The sequence below is a fragment of the Aotus nancymaae genome, unplaced genomic scaffold (assembly GCF_030222135.1).
Source record: "Aotus nancymaae isolate 86718 unplaced genomic scaffold, 86718_ANA_hifiasm-v0.15.2.pri h1tg000062l, whole genome shotgun sequence".
Taxonomy (NCBI): Eukaryota; Metazoa; Chordata; class Mammalia; order Primates; family Aotidae; genus Aotus; species Aotus nancymaae.
Window position 1 is genome coordinate 27,227,795 of NW_026988476.1, and position 18,525 is coordinate 27,246,319.

General features: G+C 38.0%; 2 protein-coding genes across 2 annotated transcripts in view; one reads left to right on the plus strand and one right to left on the minus strand.

Annotated features, from left to right (window-relative positions):
* The window catches only part of EXOC5 (exocyst complex component 5), a 57,952-nt gene extending 47,620 nt beyond the window's left edge, over nucleotides 1–10,332 (minus strand). Inside the window, exon 1 of the mRNA XM_012450981.3 lies at nucleotides 10,220–10,332. Within this exon, the coding sequence (XP_012306404.1) occupies nucleotides 10,220–10,246 (27 nt within the window). The 5' untranslated portion in view covers nucleotides 10,247–10,332. The remainder of the gene's footprint in view (nucleotides 1–10,219) is intronic.
* Nucleotides 10,333–10,605: 273 nt separating this feature from the next.
* The window catches only part of AP5M1 (adaptor related protein complex 5 subunit mu 1), a 30,459-nt gene continuing 22,539 nt past the window's right edge, over nucleotides 10,606–18,525 (plus strand). The window contains exons 1-2 of the mRNA XM_012450982.3: nucleotides 10,606–10,981; nucleotides 15,797–16,442. Of these exons, the coding sequence (XP_012306405.2) occupies nucleotides 10,908–10,981; nucleotides 15,797–16,442 (720 nt within the window). The 5' untranslated portion in view covers nucleotides 10,606–10,907. The remainder of the gene's footprint in view (nucleotides 10,982–15,796; nucleotides 16,443–18,525) is intronic.

Below are 18,525 nucleotides of genomic sequence, written 5' to 3' on the forward strand. Positions count from 1 at the left end.
TGTGGTGATTCCTCAAGGATCTAGAACAAGAAATACCATTTGACCTAGCAATCCCATTACTGGGTATATACCTAAAGGATTATAAATCATTCTACCATAAAGACACATCCACACATATGCTTACTGCAGCACTGTTCACAATAGCAAAGACTTGGAACTAACCCAAATGCCCATCAATGACAGACTGGATAAAGAAAATATGGCACATATACACCATGGAATACTATGCAGCCATTAAAAAAGGGCAAGTTCATGTCCTTTATAGGAACATGGATGAAGCTGGAAACCATCATTCTCAGCAAACTAACACAGGAACAGAAAACCAAACACCGCATGTTGTCACTCATAAGTGGGAGTTGAACAATGAGACACATGGACACAGGGAGGGGAACATTACAGACCATGACCTGTCGGAAGATAGGGGTCCAGGGGAGGGATAGCATTAGGAGAAATACCTAATGTAGATGATGGGTTGACGGGTGCAGCAAACCACTATGGCACATGTATACCTATGTAACAAACCTGTATGATCTGCACATGTATCTCAGAGCTTTAAGTATTTTTTTAAATGGTGTTTGTTGTCATTTCTACTGAAAAATCCCTTGGATGTCAATCCCTTGGTCAGAAACATAAAGCCCTAATTTAAACAACGTTGCTTCCTTGACAAAAATCCAACTTTTATATTTTCTTCTATCTCCATTCCCAAAAGTAGATCCAATAGATTGTGTTGGAACCACCCACACACTCAAAGAAACTAGAATATTTTCCCCTATCCTAGGTTAAAAAAAAAAAAAAAAAAGTCTCAGGTCATTTCAGAGAGATATTTCTGTATCCTGTTAAACCAACTAACCCATTGGTTCAAAAATACTGCCTATCATATATTTTCCTTAAATTTATTATGGATACCACTGTCTAACAAATCATTAAAACACTACCTCCTTTTAGTCAGAAACTTCCCTATATAATTGCTACTACACTATCAAATTCACATACACTTTTTTTTTTCTTTTGAGACCGAATCACTCTATTACCCAGTCTGCAATGCAGTGGTACAATCTCGGCTCACTACAAACTCCAACTCCTGGTTCAAGCATTTCTCATGTCTCAGCCTCTTCAATAGCTGGGATTACAAGTGTGCACCATCACGTCCAGCAAATTTTTGTACTTTTAGTAGAGACAGGGTTTTGCCATGTTGGCCAGGCTGGTCTCTAACTGCTGGCCTCAAGTGATCTGCCCACTTCAGTCTCTGAAAGTGCTCGGCTTACAGGTGTGAGCCACCACACGCAGCCAAGTTCACATTCTTATGCCTACGCTTTAGGGTTCTTAACTTATACCACCCACCCAAATTGCTCTGTACATCAAAACGAATAGCCACACTTCCATCAGACTATTCCAGTCTTCTTTTCAAGCCCACGCAACTCCTGCTTCCTACCCTGTGGCCAGGTAACTCACCCCACCAAGTATGCCCTTTCTCCTCCAACAAGTTAAACACTGCTAAACCATCACTCAAAACCTGGCTTCGTTCCTATTTCTTCTTTGAAGGGTTCCTTCCCTACATGGTCTCCACTGATTTCTCCACTCTTAAACCCCTATGAAGCTTAAAAGTTCAAATCTCAACAAAGAATATTACTAATTGTCATTTTGTCATTTATTGACTTATAATCATTTTCATAAGTTTCACTCTTTTCTCCATACTTAAATTGAAAGCAAGGGGAGCTGTGTCATACATTTCTCTTGCTTTTCAGCTGTAGTCAACAGAACAATGCCGAGCACACCAAAACACTAGTTAGTTGGGGGCCATGGCTGGAACCCCTCATGTCTTGAAAGACATGCTCCTGATCCACATATCCAAAACCAAAAAGGCAAGACCACCACCCCACAACCCAGAAATAAAGAACAGGCATTACATGCTACTATCAATCTGAGATTCTAACAGAAACAAAATATGAGCCTAATACAATTCTGGCATGACAAAGAACTAAAATAATTTTACATTTGGCCTCTACTTTCTAACCCCATTTTCTTTGATTTTCAATGAGATTCTTTACATGTTTTCTGCATATTAACAAATAATTTATTGACTACCGATTTTTTAAAAAGCATCACACAATGTTTTGTCTCAGGCTACCAAAATGGATTTCAAAAATAGCATGAAAAGGTAGAAAAATAAAACACACTAAGACACAAATGTAAGACAAATTTTGAAACAGTACGTTTGAAAACTACTTGCGACACTACAAGATAAATAATTTTACCTTTTAAAATTAAAGTCAATTTTAACATCCAATCTTGAAGCCCCGTAAACTATGAAATTAGCCAATTAATCATGTTATCAGAATTGTTTTGAAGACTACCTAAATGATGGTAGTTTATAGACTCTTACAAAATATTTTAGATTCTCTTAAGCAAAATATTTTTCCAGGCTAGTCTATATCTCATTTTGAACAATAAAGTAATATATCTGATGTCTATGTCCAAAAGGGAGAGGTAACAAAATGTTACAATTCCTTTTATACTAGTCTCAGCAGAATCATATAACTAGATTTAAAATTTGTAGTGCAAGAATGTTTAAATATCATCATAGCCCAGCTATTTCACCTCATTTTTACATATGAGGAAACTGAGGAAATGAAATTTAAGTCTTTTAAAGGTACTAAACCAGTATTCTAACCCAGAGATTTTTCCCACTCTATTATAGTGCCTTTAACATTATATAGACTGTGTAAATTATTACTTAAAATATTTAATAAAATCTGCCATTAGTATTTCAAATAAAATTAAGTATATTTACAAATTTACCCATTAAATATTTTTACAGGCATTTAATAAACACCTTTGAGATGAAATTAAACAAGAGAAGCAAGGAAACATTTGCTTCTTTGGTTTATTATATCCTGAATAAGCAAAGATATATAAACAACTATATTCTCTTATTATTTTCATATTTCAGCTTCAAGGAAATAGCATCAGAAAAGTTTGTGAAATTTAAAAAATATATGTTAAACTATTAACAATCAAACTTTCAAATCATATATCAGTCAACTAGAACTTTCATTTAACTTGTAAGTTTTATATTTGCAGGGTGTTACATTAAATTGCAATCGACTTTTAAAAGAACAAGGCAATCAATCACTCTTTCAAATCTCTCTAACACACCCCTCAACTATCTAATTTCCTGGGAACAACAGGAATTCAGTATCTTAGATTAATTACACACGTGCATTCTATAATACTGTCCTCAATTTAATGACTTGCTTATTCCAAGAGTTCACTTCCAAGTTGGTCTGACTGGAGAACTCCAAAGCATAAAATACCTAAATGGAATTCTATTAATCTTAAGCATCAACCTCTACCTCTATCACTGTCTCCACTAAGACCAGAATAAGGTTATTAGATCTTGGTGTAAATAAGAAATCAATCAGCCTCCGTTCCAGTTATCTATTGCTGCCTAACAACCACTCGAATACTTAGCAGCCTGTAATAGCAATAATCATATTTTCACAAATCTGTGATTTGGGAAGGGCTCAGCAGGGAAATGGGTCTCTGATCCAGGTGAAACCAACTGGGGCTGCCCAACTAGGCTAGAAGATACTCTTCCAAGATGGCAAGTAGATGTTTATTGTTAGCTGGGAGTTCAGCCAGAGCCAAGGGTGAAGGGCCTTGGTTCTTTCAAAGGGCTGCTTGGGCTTTCTCTTGGCATAGCTGCTCAAGTCTAAAAGGTTAGGTCATCAAAGGTGATCCATCTGGCCCTCTATGGGGCCTACCTTTGTAAATCACTATAAAGCATCACTTCTACTGTAGTCATAGGCCTGTACAGATTCAACAAGTGAGCACAGACCCTACTTTCCTATGGGAGGGGCATAAACTCACAATGTAGAATGGCAGATCTTGGGGCCATCCTGAAAAATATAACCTTCCACAGTCACTTTTTGTAACCCTCTCCTACTATAATCTCCTATCTCTTAGATCAATTACTCTGAGTCAGCTTAGACTGAGAAGACTGAAAGCTTTCCCTCCCTAACAGATATTCAATCTAGTTCTCATGTGAATCCACTTAAATTGAAAGAGGTTGCCACTTAATTTTTCAAAATGGATACTACTCTTTTAATGGTACTCTCCTAAGCAATTTAAATTTCTCAACTCAATTTAGTAATCAAAATAAACTTCTGAAGTAGATACTATTATTTTCACCATTTTACAGATGAGAAAACTGAGGCACAAAGAGGTGGGTAACTTGCTCAAGATCACACAACTAGTAAGGGGCAGAGCGGATAGATGTCATCCACCTCCTGGCTAAATTACCACCCATATAAAATGATAATTCCTAAACTGCTATCTCTAACTGTGATCTCTTTTTGAGTTACTAACTCATATTTCCATCTGCCTTGTGGACTTCTTTACCAGAATGTCTTGCTAAAAACTCAAAGTGTAAATATGTACATATTTTTAATGAACGTATTATTTCTTCCCCCGAAAGGGTCCTTCTAATTTTCTCTATCACAGTTAATGAATCACCAACTACCTACTTTCCAAAGTTCACAAATTTGGAATTTTAACTGCTCAGTAATCAAATTCTTTTGATTCTTCCTCTGAAATGTCTTTTCAAATTTCTTCTCTGCCTCCGTTGAATTAGGTTAGACTTTCACCTGCCTAATCAGTCAATAGATAATTCTGGAACACTACCAAATGACAAGAACTGTCATTACCAAATGACAGAAACTATGTCAGGTTGCCCATGATCCCTATTTTCCCAGCTAACAATTTCTTCCCCATCGAAGGCCATTCTTCACACTAACATTAAAATTGTTTGTCTCACCGACCCCTACCCAAAAAAAGTAAGGTCAGCCCTCTTGCATGATGTATAAAAGGCCTTCTTAAAACTTCCCCTGCCCCCGGCTAGGCACAGTGGCTCAAGCCTGTAATCCCAGCATGTTGGGAGGCCCAAGGTGGAAGGATCACTTGTGTCCTGGAGTTTGAGATTAGCCTGGGCAATATGTGACATTCTGTCCCTACAAAAAATAAAATATTAGCTAAGCATCGTGGCACATGCCTGTAGTCCCAGCTACTCAGGAGACTGAGGTGGGAAGATCGCTTGAGCCTGGGAGGTCGACACTGCAGTAAGCTGTGATTACACTACTGCACTCCAGCCTGGGTGACAGAGTAAGACCTTGCCTCAGAAAACATAAAAACTGATGGTCTCAATGCCTTGCCACCACTCCTATTCTTAAAACATGCACATTCACATCCTAATTGTTCTCAACTGCCTCACCTTACAACAAACTGGAGTCATCTTGTGTCCCTGCCTTGGAATACCCATCTCCTTAAGTTTCTAGTCATCCATGAACATCCAATTTCTATATGCCATTATTAAATGAAACCTTTCCTAATAATACCTGGAAAAGATTCTGTACTCCCACTGTATTAATGTATTAACATGTCCATCTCTCTCAACCAGATGTTTCATTCACCATCTTTTAACTCTAGTACCTGGAATGATGTCCAGCCTAGACATTCAATCAATGTTTGCAGAAGGAATACATTTTATCATATACAAGATACTACAATTGGTAGCCAAGTTCTATAAACACTTACTTAACAACTAATATGGTTAAAATAAGTATCATTTCAGCACCCTGACAGTAACGGGGTGCTCCTTACTTGTATATCTCATGTTCAATAGTATATACCTGGCTAGCTAATTGAACAGGAGACATCGTTTTCAACAAGTCTGTTTAAATAGCTTTGGTAATTTAGTTTGAAGAACTGAGACAAATAAATGTGGGAAAATGTGTTCTTCAATATTCACACTTTAATTTGGAAGTCAAACAACCATTGCTATCACAGCAAAATTACCTGATCTCAAGCACTATTATCAAAGAACCTATAGTTACAGAAAGAAAAAAAAAATGAATTTTTAATCCTGACATTTAGGACCTCCACAATTAAACCCCAATTTACCTTACATGCCACTCTTCCTCTTTACGTGTGCTATACTCCAGCCAAAATGAACACTCCCCTTATCTCCAGGGCCTACAACCCTCCCTTTGTCTTGGCTTTTATTGTCTGCTTTACTGAAAAGTCCCTCCACCCAGTTCCACAAACTGAAATCTAACTTATCCTCTGCAGGTAATTCAAATGACACCTTCTGATCCTTTCCTTCTTCTAGAGGTAATCTTCCCATCCTCTCAATACCTATTGCACTTAATCCAGACCTCTCTGAAACCATTTATAACCTTATTTTTAGAGTAAGGAATCAAATATCTAGCTACCTTCTCTCCCTCTATTTGATAATAAGGGCAGGTTCTATACTTAATATTTTCCAAAATATGTAATTCACAAAATTAAGTTAACAGGCAGTAAAAAATAAAAGTCTCTTAAAAAAAAAGAAAGAAAACAGTCTCATTGTGAAAAAAGTTTGGGAAATGGATTTCTCAGACTCTTTAACATATTAAGGTATACTATAAATCTCCAACAAAACAGACTATGCTCATTTCCATAACTTATTTGGTCACTGAACCCTTTTTAGTTTCTGCAGCACATCTCGTAAGATTAATATTTCTATGACATGCACTTTGAGACATGCAGCCTCGTTAATTTCAGAACCTTATCTTGAACTTAATAGGTACTCAACAAATATTTGTAGAATTAATGAATAATTAACCCTAGTTACCAACCAGGAACTCTTCCATAATGGTCACCTACACAGAGAAAAGGGAAGATTCTTGAAGAATCATGGGGGAAAAAATAAGCAAATGAGAAAAGAAGGTCCTCAGTAGTACAATAAAAGGAGAGAGGAATATTTGCAACAACATAAAAAGAACTGGTGGGGCACGGTGGCTCACGCCTGTAATCCCAGCACCTTGGGAGGCCAAGGTGGGTGGATTGCTTGAGCCCAGAAGATCAAGACCAGCCTGGGCAACATGGTGAAACCGTTTCTGCAAAAAGTTTTTAAAAATTAGCTGGGTGTGGTGGCAGACACCTGTAGTCTCAGCTACTCTGGAGGCTAAAGTGGGAGGATGGATTATGCCTGGAGGGTAGAGGCTGCAGTAAGCAGTGATCATACAACTGCACTCCAGCCTGCGCAACAGAGTGAGACTCTGTCTCAAAAACAAAGAAAAGAGAAAAAAATTTAAAATTTCTGAGCCCAGCCACTTTGTATATGTAGAAGATATAATTTATCCATACCACATAAGAATCCCTATTTAGAATGTCCATCCTGAGATTTAAAAACACTGTAGATGGATCTTTTCAGAAAGATCTGTCAACAAAGGTTGAAACTAAGAAGGTATTCTGAGAAACTTCCAGGATATACACTATTACAATAGCCAAATCATCTATTACTAAATCATTTCGGTCAACTGAGAAAACATTAGTTTGATTTTGTTACATGAAGTTGTTTTTGTTAAGAGTCATGGGACCAAGAAGATTTTAAAAGAAGTAAGAGGCAGTGGCTCACGCCTGTAATCCCAGCACTTTGGGAGGCCGAGGCGGGTGGATCACGAGGTCAAGAGATCGAGACCATCCTGGTCAACACGGTGAAACCCCGTCTCTACTAAAAATACAAAAAATTAGCTGGGCACGGTGGCGCGTGCCTGTAATCCCAGCTACTCAGGAGGCTGAGGCAGGAGAATTGCCTGAACCCAGGAGGCGGAGGTTGCGGTGAGACAAGATCGCGCCATTGCACCTCCAGCCTGGGTAACAAGAGCGAAACTCCGTCTCATAAAAAAAAAAAAAAAAAGAAGTAAGAGTTAACACAATTTAATTTCATGGATTCAAAAGCTTTATTTTGTTTTCATTTAACTTAACATGAAAAATGAAAGCACAATTCTATTTAATAGTGCATGAAAATCCGGATGCATAAAAACTAAATATCCTTGACTACACCTTGCCTTCTGTTTCCCACAGTTCTCCAGCTGTGACTAAGAAAGGCAAGCAGGAGAAAAAGATACTTCCTGTGATTTGTACTACAACCTAGATGCTATGGCAGGAAACTGCGCAGTGATAGAATTTTTTTTTCCTCCTCCCTCCAAAACAAAGAGATCAACTTTTCACTTGGAGCTGAAAACTTACACAAGAGTAGAGTCCACTGGAGGGCTGGATTCATAGCCCTATCAGAAAAGATAGATGCACTTCTTAATTGTAAGTATTAAAACTTAATTGTAACTATTACGCTTTTAATATGAAGCAACAGGCTACGTACAGTCAGGAAAAAAAATTACATAAGTTTTAAGATCTGTAAATATATTTAAATTTGTTCTAAAAATCCTCTGGCCTAAGCGTAGTCTGAGGACTACTGTCTCTATTATCATTGAATCTTTCTGGCTACCATGTAACTGGAGTCACTAAATTACGTTAAATCCTAATCTGGTTTCACTACTTAACCTAATGGCAGAACCCCAGAACGCTAAAATATGTATTTCCCCATCTCCTCCCCTTCCCCTCTGGGGGGGGTGGGAATCAAACATATTTCCAAATAAGTTACTGAAATAATGTAAAACATTTAAATAAAAATATACATAAGATGGTCTGGTCCAAGGCACAACTGAAACTGTCAAGCAGGATAAACTCAAAGGATAATGTCTTATGAACTGTATGACAACATATATAATAGTTTTCTGATAAGAGCTGGCTTGTCAGCAAATGTATTAATTAAAGATCTCAAACAACTTCATCGTTTTCTCCCTTTATAAGATGTGAAAAATAAAACAAGGAACCACAGCACTACTTAGTACTTTGCCCAGGGACTCAGTAAAAGTTCTTAGCAGGAAAAATGTCTCCTCGTTCTTGTGTCAATAAACGGATGACACAATTTTGGAATTACAGAAATTAATGTAGCATATCTCTCAACATTTATCTGAGAAAATACAATATCTCTTAAGTCTTTCTTGTAATTACAATCCTTCATTCACAAATTAGTCTTATTACAACTTATTATAACAATAACATATAAGTTACTCCTCTCAAAAAAAGTGTTATCTATCCAAAAGCTGACTGATATGCAAAATATAGTAACAATAACAAATGTAAAGTTCCATTTGTTATTAAAACTGTGGCATTCAAATTTTAAGCCACAAAAGCTGCTGAATCTTAGGCAGAAAAAGGATACCATTTTCATTTATGAAGAAGAATCTTAGGCAGAAAAAAGATAGTTTTCATTTATTGTAGATTACAGTCTTAATTATTACACTTTTGTTACTCAATGTGAAACACAAGCATACACACAAAAAAGGGGTCTTTCTTTTTTTATCTGTTTTCATTTCTTTCACACAAGGATATGCTTTATAGGTTTCATTGTTTGGTAGTCCAATTAGAGTTTTCCTATTCTATTATCTCAAACTTTTATCACAGCTTCTTACAGCGGACTTCACGAAATTAAATTTTAAGGTTTACACACTGAAAACGCTCGAGGAAAAACATTAGTATTTTCACTATTAAGTGTTAAGGATTCTCTAGCTTGCAGGTAGGTGATATTACAATACACGTAAATGCATATAATACACTTAAGGTGTATTATATATAGGAAACGTTAGTTTTATAGTGTTCATTTTGGTTTCATTTTATAATACACGTAATTGCCTTGAGTTTATTACATGAAATAAAGTGTTCACTTGAATTTTGCCTCCCTTCAGTCGAAAGGGGTAAATAGGTCCTATTGTCCAGAAAAAAAAAAAAGTCCCAGCCTTTTCAAATGCAAGGTTAAACTAGCAGGCACATGAATGCCACCTGCAACCTTACTAATGGAATGATTATTCAAAACGAGAAGCCCCCAAGAGCCCCGATCTCAAGTGGCTTCCTCCTATTATTGCCGCGAGGACCTCAGCGACAAGACAAGGCTCGCCCAACCTGAGGCTCCTGGCTCTCTTTCCTCGTCCTGAGTCAGCCCTTCCCACTCCTCATCCCGTACAGACATCTTCCAACACCCGAACCTTCCAGACTCTCCCTCTTGCTCCCGCAGACAAAACCAACCTTCCTCCCTTCGGACGCCCGGCTTCCCCTCTCCGCCGCACGGCCGCCCAGCCCACCTCGGCCCCAAGCTACTCCTTCCCCATTTCACGCTCCGCCCGCGCTGACACGGATCCGCCACCCCAACCCCTCAGTTTTGCACCTCTCTCCCGAGGGCTCCTCCTGGGCAGCCAGCGAACGCCCGCTCCTCGGCCCGCCCACCCAGCTGCCTGCAAACCCCGGGCCTGCCACTCCCTGAAGAGCCGCCGGGGCCCACCTCGAAGAGCTCGGCCGTGGTAGCCATCCCGGCCGGCTGAGAGGCTCGCCCCGCACTGGATGCCGTCTCCGCTTCACATGCTGCGCCTCAGAGGCGCGGCGCACAGGTCTCCGCTTGGCTCGCCAGCTCCGGCTCCAGGCCGCCGCGGGCTCCTCGACTCCCCACAGATCCCAGGCGGGCCGGGAGAGCGGCCATGAAGCGAAGCCGCAGACGCCTGTCAGCTGCCTCCCGGCGCCGCCCGCGCTGCTCCCATTGTCACCGCCTCATACGCCGGAAGTGGAACTGCGCGCGCCCGAGAGGTTGTCGGGAGGGGCCAGCAAAGAAAACGAGCGGCGGGCGAACCGAAGAGAGGCTTGACGCTGCGGTGTATGAGGAACTGTGATCCTTGCGGGCCACCATCCCGGAAGTGGACTTTAGAGGAAGAAAGTACCAGAGTTGCAGGGGATACATGTTTCGAGGTTTTAGACGGGGGTTCTTAGAACTTTCTGCGGTATGTGTTGGTCTGTAGTAACTTAGAAGTGTTAGTCATCTCCCATAAAGGAGCTACCCTCTCTGCTGAGAGCGACCGGTATGTGGCGCAGGAGGAGCCCCGGGGCTTCTGGTAAGAGTCCATCTGAGAAAGCCGGTCTGCGCTGTTCCTTGGTGGCCACCTTAGTTCTGAGATGAGCTAAAGCTTTAGTGGCTTACCATGGCTCAGCGGGCAGTGTGGCTCATAAGCCACGAACCGGGAACTCCACTTCGTGGCACCGTGAGATTCTCCAGGTAAATGCAAATCTGAATCCTCGGGGATGATGGATCAGAAGATCGATGAAGTAGCTTAGTTTTGGGGATGCTTCGTGGCCCAGATCCTCCACGAACAGCTGCTTGACCTTGGTCTTGCCAGTTAACAGACCTCTGTTTCGTCTATTAAATGGAGATTTTAATAGTCCTACCTTACAGTGTTGTGAGAATTGAGTTGATGACTCGTACCGTTAAGTGTTACGATATATGTTTTCTATTGGTATTGTGTTTTAAAATGACCTCCGTCTGCTTAGGATTGATGCGTAGATGACTAAAGGAAAGGAAGAAAATTTACTGAGCACTAAACATGTTTCAGATTTTTCAACTTGCATTGACAAAATCGTTCTGGAACATTTTAACTTACTCTACTGATAAATCCATGATAAGTTATACCAGACTTTATTTTTATCTTGTTAATATGTGTCATTTGGTAGAAATCATTAGTTTACAGTTCCGAATTGTTGAAGAAAATAGAAATACAAAAAAAATTAATTGTATTCGCTTTTTCGTAGATTGTGCTAAGTTGACCTGGTCCCACTTTTAGAATTTGCCCTGTGTAATCAAAATAGCTCTGTTAAGAAAACTATACAATAACTAATTGTAAAATGTTGGTGGCAATCGAGTAATCTATTTCATCTTTTATTCTCTGGCCATTGATAGTTCTTTTTTTGTCACAATTCGTTCTTCCCTGAAGAAAGCTTATAGGGAAGTGTTAGCATAGTAGAATTGAGATTGAGGCCAAAAAAATGATTGTAATTTTAAATTAAAATTGGTTGGCAATGGATATATGAAAAATTCCTTCTTTGCAACCTAAAAAGATTTTATTCCTAAGGGCATCGGAGTTGGAGTTTACTGTTTTCCCCCAGGATTTCTGGCTAACCTTGACCCCATCATTTGTTGTTGGACCTCAAATACAGGAGATTAACATTCTTTAGTCCATGGTTTTATCAGGCGTATCAGTCCATCCATAATATCTCTCATTTTACTTTCCCTTTGGTTACCTATTTCTAACTGCTGTTACCCTTCCTCTCACAGGTAACTCTTAAATGTTCAATGTTACCCTTTTTCATTGTGTGCATTTTATAGATTACATCATTAAATGTGCTTTAGACTCCACTTCCTAATGTTAAGTTTGTCAGAATTCTCAGTATTATTTTAAAGAAACATCCATGATACTTTATGTTCATCTAGAACAGCATGTCCTATGCTCTATGATGATCTAAAGGAGAAATGTTCTTAATCTGTACAGGCTAACACTATGGCCACTAGCCACGAGTAACTGTTGAGCTTTTGAACTGTAGCTAGCATAACTGAGAAACTCAATCGTTAACTTTTAGTAATGTTAATTAATTTTTCTTTAACTTTAATGGCCACGTGTGGCTAGTTCTACTATGTTGAACAGTGCAAATCTAGGCCATTGTTTCTTCTTGCTCTGTAGTACTCCATGGTTCACATTCTTCTCATTTTACCCATCCCCTTTCCATGTCTATGCCAATTTTGATTAAATACTGCCAAATAATCTGCTCCACAGAATGCTTTCAGCCACCTGAGCAAGAAGGGGTTCCTATATCTCCATTCTTTTCCTAACATTGACTTTTTGCCACTAAAGGACCTCTTATTTGCGTTTCCATTTCTGTATGTAGTAATTATTGTTAGTCCTTTAAGTTTCCTCCACTGTGAATTACCTGTGCACATCTTGTTCTTTTTTTCTTTCAAAGTTGCTTGTTTTTTCCTGTGAATTTGTAGGAGTTTGTTTTGTATTCTTCGTATTAGTCCTATGTCATTTTTAGATAGCACAGATATTTTCAGTTTTGTTTTAGTTTGGTTTTTTGGTGTCCCTGGCTGGGCCCTAACCAGATATTTTCTTTAATTTGCCATTGTCAATTAACTTTATGTTGCACTTAGTTAAACTGAAATCACTAATTTTGATGCAATCAGAATAGTTAATGACTTTTGGGAATTTGTTGAAGTTTTTCCGTATCTGTATTTCCCAAAAATATCTTCCTACATTATCTTCTCTTAACTTTATAATTTCATCTGTTACCTTTAGGTCTTTAACCTATATGTAGTCCATCTTTGGATATGGTGTTAAGTAGAAATCCCATTTTGTTTCTCTCTGTACTGTGGGCCAGTTTTTCTGACATCATCTTTTAAGCAGTATGTCATTTCTTCATTAATTTGTGGGGCTATTGGTAATGTTAATTATGTCCCCTTATATAAATGTTGGTCTGTCTGAGTTCTACTACTTTGTCTTGTGCCAATACCATATCTGTTGCTTTGTAGCTTATCTTAATATCTCATAGAGGTGACCTTTTTACTGCTTAAAAAAATAAGTTTCTTAAATCCTAGTTTTCAGAATGTTTTTCCACTGTGCTGAGGCTATGATTTCAGAATAAAAAGTCAGATATGTTTGGATGGGCTTTTCAACATGTTTATGGAGGTAGCAAGTTGGTTCAAACAATTTAATTCTGTATCATTGAATGAATTAGTTAAATTTCATTATATTTTTAGTTTTCTGACCTGTTGGGGCTGGTGTTAGGGCTAAATAGATATGCGCTGACACATCATCCACATATATGCCAAAGGGAAGTGGCCAGTATTTAAGATTTAAGGCTGGGTGTGGTGGCTCATGCCTGTAATCCCAGCACTTTGGAAGGCTGAGGTGGGCAGATCACCTGAGGTTAGGAGTTCGAGACAGCCTGACCAACATGAAGAAACTCCATCTCTACTAAAAATACAAAATTAGCTGGGCATGGTGGCACATGTCTCTAATCCCAGCTACTCAGAAGGCTGAGGCAGGAGAATCGCTTAAACCCAGGAGGCCGAGGTTGAGGTGAGCCAAGATCGTGCCATTGCACTCCAAACTGGGAAACAAGAACAAAACTCTGTTTTAAAAAAAAAAGAAAAAAAAAAGATTTAAGAAGGCAAATGATCTTTCCTCTATCTAAGTACTTATTTCCCATAACAAAACTTGGTTCAGATTCTGGTTTAAAGGTTTGCTGTCCAGATAGTAATAGCATCAGCTTACATCTGGCTTAGGTTGGTATCATACCCCATAGTTGTAGGGACATTTAAACTTTGAGTTCTTTTTAGAAAAAGCATATAATAAATTTGAAATGATAGGTTGAGTCATCCAAGAAAATATTTATTTAACACATATTAGGGCATTGTATAAGGTCCCAGTCAGTCGTGAAACTTTTATACTTAAGAACTTTAATTATCCTCTAGAAAACTAGATAAGAGATTGGACTAGAGTTTCATCCAGAGATCTCTACTATTCATATACAGAGACTTAGAGAAAAAAATGGCATTTACTTGCTATGCCATTACTGGTGTGCTAACTAATGTTTCCCCTTTCTCAATCAAGAAAATGCATCATAATGTAGGTGAGATTTACCTACACATGAATAACTGTTCTTTTTGGGGTTTTTTGTTTGGTTGGTTGATTGGTTGGTTGGTTTTTTTGTTTGTTTGTTTTCGGGGTGGGGGGTGTGTGTGTGTGTTTTGAGATGGAGTCCCACTCTGTCTCCCAGTCTGGAGTGCAGTGGCATGATCTCGGCTCACTGCAACCTCCCAGGTTCAAGATTCTCCTGCTTCAGGCTTCCAAGTAGCTGGGATCTCAGGCGTGCACCACCACACCCAGCTAATTTTTGCATTTTTAGTAAAGACAGGGTTTCATCATGTTGGCCAGGCTGGTCTCAAACTCCTCGCCTCAAGTGATCTGCCCACCTGGGCCTCCCGAAGTGCTGAGATTACAGGAGTGAGCTACCGCACTCAGCCTACATATGGATAACTTTGAATACATTCTTATTTATGTTTTTAAAAAATATTAGTAAACATCAATATTTTATTAGTAGAAAACTGTTTTAGCCAGGTATGTTTTTGATTCTTAGTAAAAACTGCTGATTTGTTGCTACCCCTTTATTTTACAAACAAGAAAATAGGCTAAGGAAAGTTAAGTGATTTACTCAAAAGTTAATAGCTGATAAAATGACATTATTCTGGACTTTGAGTGGAGGGAGAAGGAATGAGACAAAGTACATGTTTTGGAACTAAGAAACTGTGATTTAACAGATTTCTGTAAATGAGCAAAAGCATCTTCTATTCCGTTTTCAACCGGAGAAAAGATAAATTAGTAACTGCTTACTGTTCAACTCAGAACATGCAAAAACTTTCTGATTTTATTCTTTTTTATTGCTAAAAGTTTATTCCAGGGTCATAGAGATAAACCATTATTACTAAAATGATCTTTTATGTTTTTGTAGGGATTGGCAAGAAGACACAGGGTACCTGTCATTCACTGTAGGTTGAGTAGAATAGAACATTCCTTTTAAAATTGTACTGTCTCAACTAATGAATCCAAAATTGTGGAGGGTTAAATTGAACCACTTTGTTAGTCCTACTCTATCTAAGATAGAATCAGAAGGAAAAAAAAATCTTATAGGTGCCTAAAGTGGTTCAAGTATATGCTCCTTGCTTACCAAGATGGAATCTGAGTGGCTGAGAGACAAGGATTTTGAATTAGAATCATATACTCTACTTAAACTAAATAACTAAACTGAATTAAGCATTTTCAATAGTAGATTCTATACCAAGTATGAAACAGTTACTCTAGTAGTAACTTAATGAGCATTATAATTTTTTGGTTGTTGGCTTTTGTGGATGTGTGTATATATTTGTTTCTTGTGTAGTTTATTGTTATTTCAGTTTCCCTTATATTTGGGAGTTTTTAAAAATTCTTTCATCTTGATTTTACTTGGAAGAATTATTTATAATGTTTCTGTTTCCATAATGTAGACGGTATCCAACCGTTGAAAAACGAGCCAGAGTCTTCAATGGAGCAAGTTATGTGCCTATTCCTGAAGATGGTCCCTTTCTTAAAGCACTGCTCTTTGAACTTAGATTATTGGATGATGATAAGGACTTCGTGGAGAGTCGTGATAGCTGTTCACGCATCAATAAAACATCCATCTATGGACTCCTGGTAGGAGGTGAAGAACTCTGGCCAGTTGTTGCTTTTCTGAAGAATGACATGATATATGCTTGTGTTCCACTAGTTGAACAAACTCTGTCCCCTCGTCCACCATTAATTAGTGTTAGTGGAGTTTCACAAGGCTTTGAACTTCTTTTTGGGATACAGGATTTTCTTTATTCAGGTCAAAAAAATGACAATGAGCTAAATACAAAATTGAGCCAGTTGCCTGACTTGCTTCTGCAGGCCTGTCCATTTGGTACTGTATTAGATGCCAACTTACAGAATTCATTAGATAATACCAATTTTGTATCTGTGACTCGGCCACAGAAACAGCCAGCTTGGAAACCTGGAACTTACAAAGGAAAACCACAAGTTTCTATTTCTATCACCGAGAAAGTAAAATCCATGCAATATGATAAACAGGGTGTAGCAGATACATGGCAAGTTGTTGGAACAGTGACTTGCAAGGTGAGATTTTTCTCTGGTGTTTGCTTTATCATTTTATTTAACATATGGAGAAAAGTAACATTTGCTAGTTGTGTTTTAAATGACATTTTTTATTTTTATCTTAAGCAGCAGTTGTTAAATGGCAGAGTAATATAGAATTTTATAATGTTATCTTTTTATATACGTTACCAATTGTATTAGTTATCTGTGACTGTGTAATCAATTGTCTCACTATCCCCAAAATAGACATTTATTATTTTCATAGTTTCTGTGGGGATTTGTTTAGCTGGAAACTTTCAGCGTAGCATCACTCATGAAGTTGCAGTCAGGTTTTCAGTTGAGGCCGTAGTCATCTGAAGGTCTGACTGAGGCTGGAAGATCGACTTGCAAGATGACTCATTCACATGGCTAACTAAATTGGTCCTAGTTATTGGAAGGAGGCCTTAGTTCCTTTCCACATGGACTTCTCAACTGGTTGCTTAAGTGTCCTCACACTTGATGATTGGCTTCCCTCAGACCAGAAGATCTGAGAGAGAGACAGAGAGACAGGCAGGCAGAAGTTATTCTTTTTATTACCTAGCCTGAGAGATTACGTAATATCATTTCCACTACGTTCTGTTTATTAGAAGCAAGTCACTAAGTGCTCCATATTCAAGGGGCATGGAATTAGGCTCCACCTATGAAAAGAGTAGTGTCAAATAACTTCAAGACAATGGAAATAACAATACAGTTAGCAGTGATTAATGCCATGTTGAATAATGATCAAAAATAAAATCCATAAAAAAAAAATAAAATCCTCCAAGTAAACTTTCTACAGGTTTATATCAATAGTATTCTCCTTTCTTTATTTTTCTATCTTCCTTTATTCTCTACAGTTATGTACACTTTTTATATATCAAATTTAATGTTGTGTGGCTATATATAAATCTTATCAATAAAACTAGATTTCAAGAGGAGAGAATTAGAACGGTCCTGACACAAAAATTGGGTCTATTATGTTCCTGTTTAATGTTAAAATTACCTACAAGTTTTTGTGTCTATTTTAAACTCACATTTATCATGGTCAAAAATACACTCCAGTTTTTCACTTTATTAGAAATAACTATTGTAAATGGCTCCAAAATTGAGATGTTCATGGATGATGTCATTCTTAAATTTTACAGTAGTTGAATCTTTTTTCTCATAAGTTCAGTGAAATGAAAATAGAAAAATAGGGCCCAGCACAGTGGCTTACTCCTGTAACACCAGCACTTTGGGAGGTCAAGGTGAGTGGATCACTTGAGGCCAGGAGTTCAAGACCAGCCTAGCCAACATGGTGAAACCCCATCTCTACAGGAGCATGCCTGTAATCCCAGCTACTTAGGAGGCTGAGGCATGAGAATCACTTGAACCTGGGAGGTGGAGGTTGTAGTGAGCCAAGATCATGCCACTATACTCTAATCTGGTGACAGAGCTAGACTCTGTCTCAAAAAAAAGAAAATAGAAAAATTCATCATTTCTGGTTTTTTTCATTCTGTAGCAATAAACAAAGAATATGTTCTATATGATGGAATACTAATTAATATCATGGCATTTAATGTCTCTTTTCATTGATAGGTTGACCCTAGTTTTCTCTTAGGGGAATTTCAGATTGGTTTCTACTCTTAGTTCTGATACAGATTATCATGATGGACAACTTTTTTGTTTAAAAAATGTTCTTAAGGGGAGAAAAAAATGGGGGTATACCTTAACCTATATACTAAATGTTTCTTTAAGATTGCATGTACATAATATAACTGTTAGCCAAACATTCTTTAAGTAGTTCAGGAGCTTACTATTTAAAGGAATTTTATTGTGAAGCCCACTGTAAGTGGAAATAATCATCTTTGTTTTATCCTACTGTGATAGACAACCTGGTGAGCCAAAGGCCAGTGAACCAAAGTTCTAAACCTCACTCTACCACTAATTTTCTGTTATGTCTTTAGAAGGTTACACAATTTTGTGAATCTTTTCTAATTTTTAAAATGAGATAAACTCTTAGGTGCCTTTTTTTTTTTTTTTAAACAACTTCTACTTTTAAAGTTTGGATTTACATATGCCAGATTGGTTTAAAGGGTAGTACAAC